This window comes from Salmo trutta, chromosome 36 (genome assembly GCF_901001165.1).
Source record: "Salmo trutta chromosome 36, fSalTru1.1, whole genome shotgun sequence".
Taxonomy (NCBI): domain Eukaryota; kingdom Metazoa; phylum Chordata; class Actinopteri; order Salmoniformes; family Salmonidae; genus Salmo; species Salmo trutta.
This window is the reverse complement of record NC_042992.1, coordinates 29741649-29759760: the sequence shown is the minus strand read 5'-3', so window position 1 is coordinate 29759760 and position 18112 is coordinate 29741649. Positions and strand designations below refer to the sequence as shown.

The window sequence follows — 18112 nt, the reverse complement described above, 5'->3', positions numbered from 1 at the left end:
CCAGGCCTTTTCTCTCTCACACCCTCCCTCCCTCCCTCCCATTTGCTCTCCCTCCCTCTCTCTCTTAATGCTTCTCTTTCACTCCTCCTCCTCTCTCACTTTCTCACTTGCTCCTCCCTCGCTCCTCTCTCCCTACTTATCAGTTCCTTGTCTTTTTCTTTCTCTCTATCCTGCTCATGCTCTTTCTCTCTCTCCTCTATGCCCCACTCTCCCACCCAACCTCCCCCCTCACTGTTTCTCGCTCCTCCTCTCTTTACACTCACTCTGCCCTGCCCCTTACCTTCCTCTTTACCACTCCCTCTGTGCCTTTTGCACTCCCCCTCTCACACCATGCCGTCTCCCCCTTTACCTCCGTCTATTTTTCCTCACTGTCCGCCCCAAGACTTAGACACTCTATCCCTCTATACTGTAACGCACGCACGCTCGCACTCACGCAGGGCTAACAGCCCTTGCATTATTGGCAACGAACAGACAGTGAATATTTCGAATTCTCTATTACCAGATTATCACTGCAACGATCAAGTGCGATTAAACATCATCTGCAGAGCAGTGAAACGGCACACTTGCGTAGTGTGTTTGAGCTCTGCTACATTTTAGCTGGGAGTGCGCAGCGTCAACAATCTACAAATCACCTCGCATCACATTGTGTGATCAAATGGATCCCGTCAAAGTCGCACTGATAATTGGATAAATTATAATTAGTTTCAATCCAACCAAAAACACCTATAGTCAATTAACCTTTTAACCTCTGAACCTGTGTTCTCACAGGCAGACAGATACTGAAGGCGTCAACAACGAACCCAGGTCAATGATTGCCGGATGACCAGAGATATTAAAAACATGGATGTTTGAGTCAGCCACAATAGTTAGCCAATGTTCGACTTAGCTAACCACTGCCTGACTCTAGCTTTCTCGCTCTCTCAGTGTCAGACAGACAGGATTCAATCATTGCAGATGGCTTGATTAATTTTCCCCGCTGTGGGACAGATGAACAGTCAGCAGGAGTAGAAGACAGAGGGACGTACAGACAGACCACTTGAAAGACAGTCAGACTAACGCACACACAAGTCTTCAGACAGACCGTATGAGAGATTGAGTGACAAGACAGACATGGGAAAGAGAGACAGACATATGAGAGATCCGCTGAAAGGGCATACAGACAATTTGAAAGACAGAGAGTCTGAACAACCCACAGTAAGCCGTACTAACAGACAGACAGGTCTTAAGACAGACTGTATGACAGACTACGTGACAGGGCAGACATGACACAGACAGAGAGACAGACAGAGAAGGGGTCTGGAGGGTCTGGGGGCACCCCGCTGTTCCCTAAGACAGAAGACTTAGAGTTGAGCTTAGAGCCCCCCCAGTGACTGACACTGTCTGAGTCTGCATTGGACCAAAGGAAGCTTTCGGCCCATTTTGTGGCCACATGTGCCATCGAAGAAACCAGACAAAAAGCAGTAAATTACTCTCCTCCTTTCCCTCTCCAAAACCTATTGAGATTGTACAAGCAGGACGTATGGCGCTTCATGACTATCGACAGTGCTAGACCGAGGAACATATAAAACAGGTTTGCCAGAGTGCTGCATAGGACACAAGCTCACTGAGCCGAAGAGAGAAGTGCATTACACTCTCTCCTTTTGTCTTCTAGTTCATATTCTTATAACAGGCTCGCTGGCTCTGCGCGGTTACACCTTGAGGGAGAGAGAAGGGGATGAATAAAGAGAGAAAGAATAAGCGAGAGAGTATGAGAGTAGATTAAGGCAGAGAGGTAGACAAAATGAGAGAGAATATGAGAGAGAGAGAGGACAGAGGTAGAAACGAGAGAGACAAATAGGGAGAGAGAGCGAGAGAAAGAGAGAGAGAGCAATAAAGATGAGACCGAGACTGTGACAGAGAGATTGAGGAAGGAGAGAGAAATGGAAAAAGAGAGAGGGAGGTGAGGCTTCAGCAGAAAGCTGTGCAACCTGCCCTGGCGTCTGGTCCAGTCTCAAGGACAAACTGTCATCTGTGGGCAGTATCCATTCCCAGATATCTTATCTACAGGGCCCAGTAAACTGTTGTCCGGGAAAAAATTATATTCATTGCTTTTCTAAGACCCTTATCGGTTAAATAAACACTCCTCGGGGATAGAAATCCCCCCCATCTCAATGTGCTGAGACCAGCTTTTATCCATCAGCTCGCAGCAAAAACAGCACCAATTTTTATTTGTCTTAAGTCGTGATATACTGCGAACGCAGATTTAGAGTTGTGGATTTATATCGAAATGCCCCAAATCCCGAACAAAGGGAGAAAAAGATGAGTAGCATCGCAATGTAAACATCTCAACCCCAACAAGTAAGGTAGGGGAAACAAAACGCAAGGGGTTAACGCATTTCAAGTGAAACTTTAACGAGAGGAACGATACAACAACGTCTTGTAAAGCAGCACGTTTGACTTCTCTGTCAAATGTGTTGTTGTTACGGGATGTTTCTCCAAGTATGGCAGTTTAGTCACACATGCTTATGGCTTGTTGATACCCCTGGTGTGTCTGGAAAGCCTTATAGATGGAAGTCTGTGTAACAAGTCACTGATTAGGGGTTCAACATATTATTTTTCACTGGGCCTGGCTAACTGAAATGCACTCAGACAAAGTATTATCGGACTGGTCTTCTGGACTAAAGGCAATTTTAATGGAGGCTTAATCTGGGTCTGGGAAAAAATAGCCCTTGTTGACACAGCAATGTACTCTGAGTGAAAGGAAGAGAATCTGATATTTGATCAATGCTGAAGCCAAATGAATCCTGAGGAATGTTCTGGCACAATTTATTTGGAGCATTAAATGCCAACACCCTTCAATCTTTAGTCTTTGTGCTATCTAAGCATGAGGAAACTGCTGCTGATGTCATGAAACTTCCCAAGTGTCAATTGGCTGTTCATGACATGGCTTGATTCCATGTTAGCATGATTACACTAGCTAACATGGAACAATGTTGCCACCTTCAAGTAGTCGTTAATACACGCTACCCTATCAAAAGCATCCATCCAGAGCACGCACGCACACGCACACACACAGAAATTACTACCTGAAATGGGCCTGTATTTCATTTCCCCCCTCCCTCTCCTACCCTCAGCTTGCCCAAGGGTGTTAGGGCTCCTCAGCGTAAAATGGGGGGCCTGTGATAAGAGAGAGTGTGTGAGAGAAAGAGAGAGAGATTGTTCTAGACCCCACTGCCTCTAAGGGAACATATATCCACCTAGCAACAGCTGTCGGACAGTGTGTGTGTGTGTGTGTATGTCCATGCGTGTGTGTTGATGTCCAACATATATCCACCTGGCAACAGAGGCAGGACAGAGTTTGCAGGAGTGTGTGTGTGTGTGTGTGTATGTATGTATGTATGTATGTATCTGTGTGCACGTGTGTAGTGCAGACACATCTAGTCAAGGGCTAATAACAGCGTGGCGGGAGTCGCTGGCCCTCGTAAATCAATGGGGAGAATAATTGCTAATACACTGGTTATCGATTAACGAGGCTACCCCGCCGCCCGACGGCTCAATTTCAATGGGGGGCTTTGGCTACGTGCTAACAGTGCTAACACAGCGACAAGGGTAAAGTGTTATTTCTCTTGCACACAACACAGCTGGGCTGGGTGTTTTGTAGTGGGGGGTAGTAGAAATGACTGGGGGCCTCGCCAGTAATTCTTAATTGACACCTGTCAGGGTAATGGCGGCAGTCACAGCTGCTGCGGGAGAATTTCTCCCCACTCCTGTTCATCTGTCACTTTTAATACCTTTTCCTTGCAGTCCCCCGCCCCCCCGCTCTTTCTTTTTCACTACTTTTTTCACTCTCTTCCCTCCACTCACCCTTTAATTCACTCTACTACATTAGTGTCCAAAGCTTCTGCTATGGTAATAAAGAGGATTTTTATTTGTGTGATTTTGTTTCGTTTTGTACAGAGAGGTTAAGATAGGAAGTGGGAAACAGGCAGTTGATAAGTTAGGGGAGGAGCTACACAAAGTTCCCGGATGTTGATTTCTTCTGAAAGGCAGTTAGAGTTGGATATCAGAGAGCTGCTTTTTGTTTCTTGCTAATTGGTCATTCAGATGAAATAATACATGCTAAATATGGTCCAAAAAAAAGCATTGGCTGAAACTCACTGTCCAATATATAAAATAAAACAAAACATTGCGCTTGCGCCAAATGCACTAAACGAGCTCTTCACAAGTTTATCAATCCTTTACTCATAAAATTGTAATGGTTTGTAAAAACAAAAGAAAAATGAATCAAACTCTGTCACGTACTGGCCGTGTCAGAATTAGAGGTCAACCGATTAATCGGAATGGCCGATTAATTAGGGCCGATTTCAAGTTTTCCTAACAATCGGAAATCGGTATTTTTGGACACCGATTTGGCCGATTTAAAAAAAAAATAATGTTTTAAATGATTTTTTACACTTTTATTTAACTAGGCAAGTCAGTTATGAACACATTCTTATTTTCAATGACGGCCTAGGAACGGTGGGTTAACTGCATTGTTCAGGGGCAGAACGACAGATTTTTACCTTGTCAGCTCGGAGATTCGTTTTTGCAACCATCGAGTTACTTGTCCAACGCTCTAACCACCTGCCTTACATTGCACTCCACGAGGAGCCTGCGTGGCACGCTGACTACCTGTTACGCGAGGGCAGCAAGAATTAAAGCTAGCATTAATTAAACTAATAAAAAACAATCAATCTTCACATAATCACTAGTTAACTACACATGGTTGATGATATTACTAGTTTATCTAGCGTGTCCTGCGCTGCATATAATCGATGCAGTGCCTGTTAATTTCTCATTGAATCACAGCCTACTTCGCCAAACCGGTGATGATTTAGCACTGTCGTTGCACCAAACCTAACCATAAACATCAATGCCTTTCTTTAAAATCAATACACAAGTATATATTTTTAAACCTGCATACTTAGTTAATATTGCCTGCTAACATGAATGTCTTATAATTAGGGAAATTGTGTCACTTCTCTTGCGTTCCGTGCAAGCAGTCAGGGTATATGCAGCAGTTTGGGCCGCCTGGCTCATTGCGAACTGTGTGAAGTCCATTTATTCCTAACAAAGACCGTAATTCATTTGCCAGAATTGTACATAATTATGACATAACATTGAAGGTTGTACAATGTAAGAGCAATATTTTGACTTAGGGATGCCACCCATTAGAGAAAATACGGAACGGTTCCGTATTTCACTGAAAGAATAAACGCTTTGTTTTCGAAATTATAGTTTCCGGATTCAACCATATTAATGACTTCCCTGTCTTCCCTGTGGCTCAGTTGGTAGAGCATGGTGTTTGCAATGCCAGCATGGTGTGTGCAACGCCAGGGTTGTGGGTTCGATTCCCACGGGGGGCCAGTACAAAAAAGAAAAAAAAGAAATGAAATGCATGCATTCACAACTGTAAGTTCCTCTGGATAAGAGTGTCTGCTAAATGACTAAAATGTAAAAAATGTAATGACCAAAGGCTCGTATTTCTGTGTGTTATTATGTTATAATTAAGTCTATGATTTGATATTTGATAGAGCAGTCTGACTGAGCGATGGTAGGCAGCAGCAGGCTCGTAAGCATTCATTCAAACAGCACTTTCATGCGTTTGCCAGCAGCTCTTCGCAATGCATTGAGCTGTTTATGACTTCAAGCCTATCAACTCCCGAGATTAGGCTGGTGTAACCGATGTGAAATGGCTAGCTAGTTAGCGGGGGTGCGCGCTAATAGCGTTTCAATCGGTGACGTCACTCGCTCGGAGACTTGGAGTAGTTGTTCCCCTTGCCCTGCAAGGGCCGCGGCTTTTATGGAGCGATGGGTAACGATGCATCGAGGGTGGCTGTTGTCGATGTGTTCCTGGTTCGAGCCCAGGTAGGGGCGAGGAGAGGGACACAAGCTATACTGTTACACTGGCAATACTAAAGTGCCTATAAGAACATCCAATAGTCAAAGGTATATTAAATACAAATTGTATAGAGAGAAATAGTCCTATAATAACTACAACCTAAAACTTCTTACCTGGGAATATTGAAGAATCATGTTAAAAGGAACCACCAGCTTTCATATGTTCCCATGTTCTGAGCAAGGAACTTAAACATTACCTTTCTTACATGGCACATAATGCACTTTTACTTTCTTCTCCAACACTTTGTTTTTGCATTATTTAAACCAAATTGAACATGTTTCATTATTTATATGAGGCTAAATTGATTTTATTGATGTATTATATTAAGTTAAAATAAGTATTTTAAAAAAAGTAAAATCAGTATTGTTGTATTTGTCATTATTACAAATAAATTAAATAAAAACATAATCAGTCGACCTCTAGTCAGAATACCCAAACTAGCGTACTACATACTAAAAATGCATAGTATTTACTCATCGTCGCATACTATTTAGGTTTTGGAAAAAAGTATGCAGTATGCCACGGCTGCAGCGTACTACTTTGCTACGGCTTCGCATATATAACTGGCTAGCTAGTTTAAACATGAAGTTGTCTATCAACAACAGCAAGCTTTTGGGTATAGAGCTAACTTCAACTCCTGCTAAATCACGCAGCTAACGTTAGCTACAGTATTTAGCTACAGTAAAGGCACATCAGGCTACTTTTAGAAAACTATAGAATCTCTAAGACCTCCTTTTATCCGGGTTGAATTCATTGTGGGTGTGAAATTCACAAAAAGTTGACAATTCATTGAGAAGCCGAAATGAGTATGACATCCAGACATTTACAGCATTTTCGAAAAAATCACATACTATTTTTCCCCATTCTCAAACGGCCTACTATTTAGGAGGCTAGTATGGGTATTTGGACATGGCCACTGTAATTCAGTACACAGAGAAATCCTCACAGAGTCTGTTTGTTCTAGCTAATCGACACAAACAGAGGACTGCCTAACATCATACACCCTTTCCAAAAACACCATGTGACTGGCACTTATCAGTTAACACCCACATGACTCCGACACAGGTGCGCACTCTCCCTCACGCACGCACACACACAAACCTTGATGTAAGCTCAGAGAAGACTAGAGTGAGAGCCTATAAACTACCCTTATCCTCTCAAGTCAAAGGAAACATAGGAAAAGAGGAAAAACAATAACACACACACAAACACTTAACAATAACACACACACACACACAGTGTGATGGAGGCCGTTCAGACAGGGACTCTCCAGAGTACACATTGACCTCAGAGTGTACTCCGGACTTCCACTCTCTCTCCTCTCCAGGTCATGACTCTTCCTTTCTAACATTTAACTTTATCGTCTCTGTCTCACTCTCTCTCCGTCTCTGTCTCATGCTGATAGAAATGAGTGGACAGATGTATATCACACAGTACCAGTCAAAAGTTTGGACAAACCTACTCATTCAAGGGTTTTTCTTTATTTTTTACTATTTTCTACATTTTAGAGTAATAGTGAAGACATCACAACTATGAAATAACACATATGGAATAATGTAGTAAGCAAAAAAGATTTAAACAAATACAAATATATTTTCTAGTTTAGATTCTTCAAAGTAGCCACTCTTTGCCTTGATGACAGCTTTGCACACTTGGCATTCTCTCAACCAGCTTCACCTAGAATGCTTTTCCAACAGACTTGAAGGAGTTCCCACATATGCTGAGCACTTGTTGGCTGCTTTTCCTTCACTCCGCGGTCCAACTCAACCCAAACCATATAATTTGGCTTGAGGTTTGGTGATTGTGGAGGCCAGGTCATCTGATGCAGCACTCCATCACTCTATCACTCTCCTTCTTCAAATAGCCCTTACACAGCCTGGTGGTGTGTTGGGTCATTGTCCTGTTGAAAAACAAATGATAGTCCCACTAAGCGCAAACCAGATGGGATGGCGTATTGCTGCAGAATGCTGTAGTAGCCATACTGGTTAAGTGTGCCTTGAATTCTAAATAAATCACTGACAGTGTCACCAGCAAAGCATCCCCACACCATCACACCTCCTCCTCCATGCTTCACGGTGGGAACTACACATGCAGAGATCATCCATTCACCTACTCTGCGTCTCAAAAAGACACGGCAGTTGGAACCAAAAATCTCAAATTTGGACTCATCAGACCAAAGGACAGATTATCCATTGCTCGTGTTTCTTGCCCAAGCAAGTCTCTTTTTCTAATTGGTGTCATTTAGTAGTGTTTCTTTGCAGAAATTCGACCATGATGGCCTGATTCAAGCAGTCTCCTTTGAACAGATGATGTTGAGATGTGTCTGTTACTTGAACTCTGTCAAGCATTTATTTGGGCTGCAATTTCTGAGGCTGGTAACTCTAATGAACTTATCCTCTGCAGCAGAGGTATCTCTTGGTCTTCCATTTCTGTGGTGGTCCTCATGAGAGCCAGTTTCATCATAGCGCTTGATGGTTTTTGCGACTGCACTTGAAGAAACTTTCAAAGTTCTTAATTTTCCGGATTGACTGACCTTCATGTCTTAAAAGTAGTGATGGACTGTCATTTCTCTTTGCTTATTTGAGCTGTTCCTGCCATAATATGGACTTGGTCTTTTACCAAATAGGGCTTCTCTATGCCACCCCTACCTTGTCACAACACAACTGATTGGCTCAAATGCATTAAGAAGGGAAGAAATTCCACAAATTAACAAGGCACACCTGTTAATTGAAATGCATTCCAGGTGACTACCTCATGAATAGTTTTTTTATTTAACTAGGCAAGTCAGTTAAGAACAAATTCTTATTTACAATGACGGCCTAGGAGCAGTGGGTTAAGTGCCAGAGCAACAGATTTGTACCTTGTCAGCTCAGGGATTCGATCTAGCAACCTTTCAGTTACCGGCCCAACGCTCTAACCACTAGGGTACCTGCCCCCCCCATGAAGCTGGTTGAGAGAATGCAAAGAGTGTGCAAAGAGTGTGCAAAGCTGTGATCGAGGCAAAGGGTGGCTACATTGAAGAATCTCTAATATAACATATATTTTTATTTCTTTAACACTTTTTTGGTTACTACATGATTCCATTAGTGCTATTTCATAGCTTCACTATTATTTTCCAATGTAGAAAATAGTCAAAACAAAGAAAAACCCTGGAATGAGTAGGTGTGCCCAAACTTTTTGACATGTACTGTATATGCGAGAAAGACAGAATAAAACTCCCTCAGAGTGTATGGAAACTCAGCTCTCCCCGGCTGCGTAAAAGCTTGTTAAACCCAAGGATAGTTTTACCTCGGCGGCGCTGCTGCTGAGGCAGACGGCTTCACATCGTCACTCTCTTGGCACTCTTTTAATCCAGGCATATTTTTTTCACCACTCTTTCTTTTCCATAAGAGCAGTCATCGATCTTCATTTGTCACTTAACCTCCATGTAGATGAGGAAGGGGAGTATGTGTGTGTGCGTGTGTAACTCTTTGATTTCCTATAGGCCCCTGGCTGCAACCCCAGATGCAAATTGAAACTATTTGCGTTGAGGGATAAGGGGGCAAACATGACTATCGACTACAAGAGTCAATATCAACTGTTAATGAAACTTTGCATATAGCTTAGGTAACTATAGCTTGGGTAACGAGACAGTGGCAGCTACACACAGACTCGCACAGACACACACACATACCACAGCTTAGGTTAAGATATGCACACACACACACACACACACAGCTTATCATAAAAGAGAAGCAACGTCTGATAACCTGCAATGTCTGACAACCTGCAGTGCTACCAAACGTTTAGTCTGAAATCACAGGAAGAGAAACACCAAAAAGTAAGCAACATATAGCTTACATCCGTTCGTAAAGGAACCCCCCCCCCACTATATAAACAAACTGTACAGACGGAAGATAGATATCGAGGTGATGCAAGACAATATGCAATGCAACCTATACAATGTACTGACGCCTAGACCATCCCTGTTACAGGACACTTCTACAAGACTCATGGAAACTCAGCTTAGGTCTGAGGATCACCGCAGCCATTATCTAGCAGTGTTATATTGCCTCCGCAACTTCGAATTGATTAGCCAGGTAGTCCATTTGTCTGCTGCCCCCCACACCCCTTCTAAATAATTGAGTTAATACTGCGACTGGAGGTGTGTGTGTGTGCGCGACCGAACGTGTCTGTGTGTGGGGACCTGGGTTAATATCAACTTGATTACATCAAGGCAGCTGCGGAACTTGACACTTGCTGAATTTGTCAGCATTAATCGGCGGGGCCCTGTCACTAGATCCGTCAGCATCCCAGATAATTATGGAGTCGGGCTAATGATGCCGCCCGCTTGACGTCGAGCGAAGGGAGGAAGCTTAACTTTATCCCCCCCTCTCTTTCGGTTGATAATTAAGAGACTCATCTCCTTTTGACTGGGGAGAGCATCACTGGAAAAGGTGTGATTTTATGGAAAAGGCGTGTTTGTGTTGGTCGCAGTTTCTTGTTTGTCGTTGAGGTGATGAATAAGTATCTGAATATTATGGAGTTTATCCTGGGTAGGTCGTACAATAACATTTTTGCGTGTAGAGGTATAGAAGATAATTGTATTGCAAATCAACACTTATGAACACGTACTGTATTGCAAGTGGCAAATGGTACTATTACAACAAGACAAGACAAGGCCTCAATATCTTAACACCCTTGGAGAGAATCTCGGCATTGGTGATGACGTGAAATGTGACATTCTGCACTCTTGTAGTACAGGTTGCATCAAAGTGCAAATATCAATATAAATATTTTGATTACATATTTAAGTAGCATTTGCCGACAGTGGCAAAAGGTCAGAGTTTGTCACCCATAAGCTCTAGTATGAAAATCCACTACATATACACAAAAGCATGTGGACACCCCTCCAAATGAGTGAATTTGGCTATTTCAGCCACACCCGTTACTGACAGGTGTATAAAATCAGGTACACAGCCATGCAATCTCCATAAACAAACACTGACAGTAGAACGGGCTTACTGAAGAGCTCCGTGACGTTCAAAGTGGCAACTTCATAGGATGCCACCTTTCCAACAAGTTAGTTCGTCAATATTCTGCCTTGCTAGAGCTGCCCCGGTCAACTGTAAGTGCTGTTATTGTGAAGTGGAAACATCTAGGAGCAACAACGGTTCAGCCGCGAAGTGGTAGGCCACACAAGCTCACATACCGCAGAGTGCTGAAGCGCGTCTCACGTAAAAATTGTTTGTCCTCGGTTGCAACACTCACTACCGAGTTCCAAATTGCCTTAGGAAGCAACGTCAGCACAATAACTGTTTGTCCGGGAACTTCATGAAATGGGTTTCCATGGCCGAGCAGCCGCACACAAGCCTAAGTTGGAGGAGGAATAATGGTCTGGGGCTGTTTTTCATGGTTCGGGCTAGGCCCCCCTCCTTAGTTCCAGTAAAGGGAAATCTTAACACTACAGCATACAATGATATTCTAGACGATTCTGTGCTCGGTGTGGAAAAACTTGATTGGCCTGCACAGAGCCCTGACCTCAACCTCATCGAACACCTTCGGGATTAATTGGAACGACGAGTGCGAGCCAGGCTTAATCGCCCAACATCAATGCCTGACCTGACTAATGCTCTTGTGGCTGAATGAAAGTAAGTCCCCGCAGCAATGATCTAACATCTAGTGGAAAGCCTTCCCAGAAGAGTGGAGGCTGTTATAGCAGTGAAGGGGGGGACCAACTCCACATTAATGCCCATGATTTTAGAATGAGATGTTCGACGAGCAGGTGTGCACATACTTTTGGTCATGTAGTGTAACAAAGCTTCTCTGGACACATTTGTAAAGAAAAGTAGTACTCTCTTATATAACGACACTTGCGTTACATAGGCTACCGATTGTTTATCTCTGGCTTGAAAATGTATGAAGTACAGTAAGCCTACCCTGGACTTGCAAGTCACTCCAAATATGAGCGTCTTACAAAATAAAAACACACCCAAAATGAGAATGAAGCACCCACCCGGAGATCAAATGACTGCAGCAAAAATTGCTGCTGCTCGGATTGCGCCGCATCGAACGGAACTGCCAAAACCAACAGATGCAGCTATGTTGTTCCAAATGGAGGGGAGCTTGATGTACAGTAACTGGCCGTTATAGAAACAAGGTACAGCGCCCTCCGAGGGGCTAGAAATCACCATTAAAGCAGAGACCTCCATTTTAAAACAGTGATATTCAATCGTCTTTCAGTAAAATTAGGCTAGTTGTTTTCGCATTCTTCTTTCCCTGACTGCAGTGTGTGTTTGTCAAGATTTTCATTTAACTTAAAATATGTGTTTTGAGTTGTGTGTGTGTGTGTGTGTGTGTGCGTGCGTGTGTGGTGGGGGTGCATTTTTTCAGTAAGGAAGGAGTCTCTCTGTCACACAAACACACTAACTAGTTCTTGTCACAGTGTATTGACGGAGACCACCATATGTCACGCACTGGAAATAATGGAAAGACGATGCCTGCCAACTTTTGATTGAACATTACTGCCAGTGATGCATGTGCCTTTCACTAAACAGACAATTAAATCAATATTCAAATGCTGGATGGGAGTCGAGCAGGGAGCCGATTGTCGGTTAAGTGCACAAGCTGCTGGGTCAGATAATTCAGCAGCATTTTGTACAACTCAGTGCATGGTAAAACTAGGTTAAAGCATGCAATATATTCCCCTCCTGTTAAGTGTACACATTGGATACGTGCATACCATAATGACGTGCAGTGCAGTTTACCAGTCCCAAATAATGTTTTTGCTGTGGGTAGTTGCATGGTCCAATTTAGTACAATGTATTCACGACAGTCTCAAGCCATTGTATTTATTAAGAGTTGACTGTAGCTTACATGCGTCGTGACAAAAACCCTTCTGTGACGCCCTTTTCATAGGTTACCATTTTTTTTACTAGTTTATCCATATTACGTATTAATATCAGAATATCCTCACATTTATATCTCTGCAGTCAAGCTGAAATCACAGCCCCACAGAGTTCAAAGTCTCTCCTTCCCAACCTGCTTAACTTCACATTTCCAAAGTCTGTTTAATATTCTAGAACTGTTTTGTTCAGCAGCAGTCGGTAATGCCTGAACTTCAAAGGCAGTTTTCTCATTAGGTGACTGGTGGAAATCCCTGTCAATCATTCACTGTTCTAAGAAAAAAAACACCTCCAAAATGACAAGCTCAACTCTGGTCTTCTTTCATGATACTTCATAAAAATACCTAAGTGTCAAAGAAATCATTGTGCATCTCACCAAAAATATACACTATATAAACAAAAGTATGTGGACAGCCCTTCAAATTAGTTGATTTGGCTATTTCAGCCACACCCGTTGCTGTCAGGTGTATAAAATCGAGCACACAGCCATGCAATCTCTATAGACAAACATTGGCAGTAGAATGGCCTTACTGAACAGCTCAGTGACTTTCAACGTGGCACCATCATAGGATGCTATCTTTCCAACAAGTCAGTTAGTCAAATGTCTGCCCTGCTGGAGCTGCCCAGCTCATCTGTAAGTGCTGTTATTGTGAAGTGGAAACGTCTAGGAGCAACAACGGCTCAGCTGTGAAGTGGTAGGCCACACAAGCTCACAGAATGGGACCGTCGAGTGCTGAAGCGCGTAAAAATCATCTGTACTCGGTTGCAACACTCACTACCAAGTTCCAAACTGCCTCTGGACACAACGCCAGCACAAGTACTGTTCTTTGGGAGCTTCATGAAGAGGGTTTCCATGGCCGAGCAACCGCACACAAGCCTAAAATCACCATGCGCAATGCCAAGCGTCGGCTGGAGTGGTGTAAAGCTCGCCACCATTGGACTCTGGAGCAGTGGAAATACATTCTCTGGAGTGAAGAATCACACTTCACTATCTGGCAGTCCGGCGGACGAATCTGAATTTGGAGGACGCCAGGAGAACGCTTACTGCCCCAATGCATAGTGCCAACTGTAAAGTCTGGTGGAGCAGAAATAATGGTCTGGGTCTGTTTTTCATGGTTTGGGCTTGGCCCCCCCTTAGTTCCAGTAAAGGGAAATCTTAACACTACAGCAAACAATTACATTCTAGACAATTCTCTGCTTCCAACTTTGTGTCAACAGTTTAAGGGAAGGCCCTTTCCTGATTCAGCATGACAATGTCCCCGAGCACAAAGCGAGGCCATACAGAAGTGGTTTGTCAAGATCGGGGTGGAAGAACTTGACTGGCCTGCCCAGACCTCAACCCCATTGAACACCTTTGGAATAAATTGAAACGCCGACTGTGAGCCAGGCCTAATCGCCCAACATCAGTGCCTGACATCACTAATGCTCTTGTGGCTGAATGGAAGCAAGTCCCCGCAGCAATGTTCCAACATCTAGTGGAAAGCCTTCCCAGAAGAGAGGATGCTGTTATAGCAGCAAAGGGGGGACCAACTCCATATTAATGCCCATGATTTTGGAATGAGATGTTCGAAGCACTATCAAAGCTGAAAACAAAAAGTGTGCACTCTGCATTGGCTACTATAACCTCAAATATAATCTAGGTGAGTAAAATTGGTAGAGTAGCCTAGTGAATCGGGACAGAGCAGCCTAGTGAGTCTGGAGTAGCCTAGAGAGTCTGGAGTAGCCTAGAGAGTCTGGAGTAGCCTAGAGAGAGAGTCTGGAGTAGCCTAGAGAGTGAGTCTGGAGTAGCCTAGAGAGTCTGGAGTAGCCTAGAGAGTCTGGAGTAGCCTAGAGAGAGAGTCTGGAGTAGCCTAGAGAGAGAGTCTGGAGTAGCCTAGAGAGAGAGTCTGGAGTAGCCTAGTGAGTCTGGAGTAGCCTAGTGAGTCTGGAGTAGCCTAGAGAGTCTGGAGTAGCCTAGAGAGAGAGTCTGGAGTAGCCTAGAGAGAGAGTCTGGAGTAGCCTAGAGAGAGAGTCTGGAGTAGCCTAGAGAGAGAGTCTGGAGTAGCCTAGAGAGAGAGTCTGGAGTAGCCTAGAGAGTCTGGAGTAGCCTAGAGAGTCTGGAGTAGCCTAGAGAGTCTGGAGTAGCCTAGAGAGTCTGGAGTAGCCTAGAGAGTCTGTAGCCTAGAGAGTCTGTAGCCTAGAGAATCTGGAGTAGCCTAGTGATAGAGAGAGAGTCTGGAGTAGCCTAGAGAGTCTGTAGCCTAGATAGTCTGGAGTAGCCTAGAGAGAGAGTCTGGAGTAGCCTAGAGAGAGAGTCTGGAGTAGCCTAGTGAGTCTGGAGTAGCCTAGAGAGTCTGGAGTAGCCTAGTGAGTCTGGAGTAGCCTAGAGAGTCTGGAGTAGCCTAGTGAGTCTGGAGTAGCCTAGAGAGTCTGGAGTAGCCTAGAGAGTCTGGAGTAGCCTAGAGAGTCTGGAGTAGCCTAGTGAGTCTGGAGTAGCCTAGAGAGTCTGTAGCCTAGAGAGTCTGGAGTAGCCTAGTGAGTCTGGAGTATTGTCAACATACTCTTAAGAGTATTGGGGTGTTACTTTCTGATCTTGACACGCCCCAGCAGCCTCCCTCCGCCTCCTTCCCTTGTCCCTCCCCCGTGGTCATTAATCTCAAAGTATTTACCCCTGCTTGGGAACTTTGCTTTCAATTAGTCTTTTCTCCTGCTTCTCGACAGGGGCCAAAGTTGTCCTTTGAGTGGCTCAAGCTGTCAAGCGCATGCGCGTTTCCATGGTGAATGATTTACTGATTATTATAAGGAATGAATAGATCAAAGGGAGTCGCATGACAGGCGATCAATCAGGCATCAAATCAAGGATGGCAATCCACGAGTGGAATACAGAGACTCAAACACTAGATAAAATGAGCGAACACACGTTCAATTGCATTGGGTCTATTATCTCTGTGTGTGAAAGTTCAATAGGCCGATGGGTTTTGACAACCTATATGTGAATTTTAACCTGTGACAGAAAACTGGAAAGTATTTCCATGATCTACAGGCTGGCAAATACTTTTTTCTGGCCAATTTGAAAAAAGGTGTTACGTTTATCTCCTTTGGATTGTAAGCTAAATATGTATAACACAGATGGCTATTTTCCGTTATGAATGTGTGTCTATTTAGGGCTATTTTAAATAAGGATGGGAAAAGGCGAACTTGAGGATATGGACTTCAGGGTTGTGCTTACCTACGGACCGCCTTGGCGCTTGCTGCTTTCTCCTCGGCATGCTGCTGGTAGACTTTCCGCTTGACTTTTCATGCAGAGACCAAAATAAAAGACGACCCAAGAGGAAACCAGTGCAACGAAATCAAAGCAAATATCTCGTCGTTTTGTCCTTCTCTTCAACAGAATCGGAATAGAAATGTCGATTCCCGTTCTTTGACTGGCAAAGGAAGTCTGAGCGTCCGTGAAAGTATTATTTTTTATAAAAAACGAATTAATCTTTCCGCAATTGTTTGGCAAATGTCAAGAACCCAATAGCATATCTCTAAACAAAAAAATGTTTCTCTATGGATGTTTTGAGTAGAAACAGAGTAATAACTCATTGCATGATGATCAAAAATAGCAAGACCTCCGTTTAGGTTTCAATATAACCGTGGAGAACGTGGACAGCAGCCAAAGCCTCTTCAATCCCGCCGTGCTTCCACGAAAGAAAGGATTCCACCCCTAGAACGACACTTTATAACCGATTTTTCGCGTAGAAAGTAACAAAGAAGTCTTTCAATGTATCACAAACTTCCACGGCGATGGATAGCGTTCCAGACTGTGTTTCCGCACAGGTGCTGTTCGGTTGCTCGATCTCTGCAAGTCGACACAAAATGGGAGAGAGAGAGATGGGATATGGACATTAGAGGGTTATGTCAATCAGTCCGTGTCAGTCATGATAGCCACGGCAGAAAGCTCAAACCAACAAGCTACTTTCTGTCTCTCTTCAAGCGACCGAAACACCCCGAGCTCGATTCGGATAGCCTATTCCGACGATACTCACAAAAATGATGTCCTTTCGGCTTTCATGTGGACAGTTGATGTATTACTGCTCCAAAGACTTTTCCTAAACAAACGAAACGCCAACAGCTACTCCACGAAAGGATACGAATGTGGGACCTATTGCTTATGTTTTACTCCAGATGGCGAAGCGGGGGTCTCGTCTCCGCAGTGAGAAATATGTATCGCACATTGGTGGGGGGGATGCGCGACTGATCAGACAGGCTCGACTGATAGACAAGACACATCGAGATGCCTTTCCTGCCTCTCCGTTACTCCACCCCTCTGGAAGCGTCACTCTGACAGTCAGAGCCCACCGTGTCAATCTTTTTAATTGTTCCGTTTTTTTCTCGCCATTATTTTCTATAACAGGATTATAAAACAGCCCCTGTCCAATGCAGTGCTCTGCTGAATAACGTGTCTCCACGTCCATGCATTACGATGGTTCGTTTTCTAATTCGTTTTTAGCACACGAGACAATAAGCCAACACGTAGGCCTATGTCTTAGGTTATTACTGCCTTCGTTTTGCATGGACTGCAAAATAGAAAGAACTGATAATAAATAAACAGAAAATAACAGTGACAGGATATTCTGTAGGCTCTCTGTCCTGCTATTCTTTGTTGAACCTTTTTAGGCCATATATTAGATTGCAGAGCTTCTGTAAAGGTATTTAGCATTTTTACCTCTTCAGTGACACCCTTAAAAAATGGCCATTGAAAGTTGCAGATTGATTCGCTACACCTTGCTAAGAAGTGACTATTTCGCATGGGAAGGGGAGGGGCGCCGAGTGCACAGGTCCACTGTGACTGCAACAGTGCACTGCACTCCATCCCTATTCATTACTTATTCATCAATTTCTAACATTCACTATGTTATTAACATGCTGATACAACTGATTCTGCCCGACTGCACCGAGGAAGAGTGGCTATTTGTACAATAACTGATAGCCAAGCTGTTGAAAGTATTCTATACCTACGACATCAAGAGAACCCCAATTGACCGTGCAGTTAGTTTTCCTTTTCTTTTTTATGAGGCGCTCTTTAGCTACTGTGCGAGTGCATCTGTTACCTAATGCACTTTTGATGGCGCTAATTAGGCTAGCCTATAACTTGGGTGACATTGAAGCTGTGTTACGTTGCTCAGCAGTGTATACGCACGTCTCTACCCATCACCCCATGCAGCGGATATTTGGGAGAATTTCCCAGCGCAGCCCAGCTTCCATCACCACCACGGCCTCTGGTTCTTGCAAATGCACCAACTCTATACACATTCTCCGGCGCATGGATGCGTCTTTGAGAGAC

At 43.9% G+C, this 18112-nt stretch overlaps 1 protein-coding gene across 1 annotated transcript in view; it reads right to left on the bottom strand.

Annotated features, from left to right (window-relative positions):
- Window positions 1-17334, bottom strand: part of LOC115175812 (teashirt homolog 1-like) — a 34823-nt gene extending 17489 nt beyond the window's left edge. Inside the window, exons 1-2 of the mRNA XM_029735340.1 lie at window positions 16815-17334; window positions 16013-16627 (exon numbers count right to left, since the gene is read on the bottom strand). Coding sequence (XP_029591200.1) covers window positions 16013-16052 — 40 coding nt within the window. The 5' untranslated portion in view covers window positions 16053-16627; window positions 16815-17334. The remainder of the gene's footprint in view (window positions 1-16012; window positions 16628-16814) is intronic.
- Between the last annotated feature and the right edge of the window lie 778 nt (window positions 17335-18112).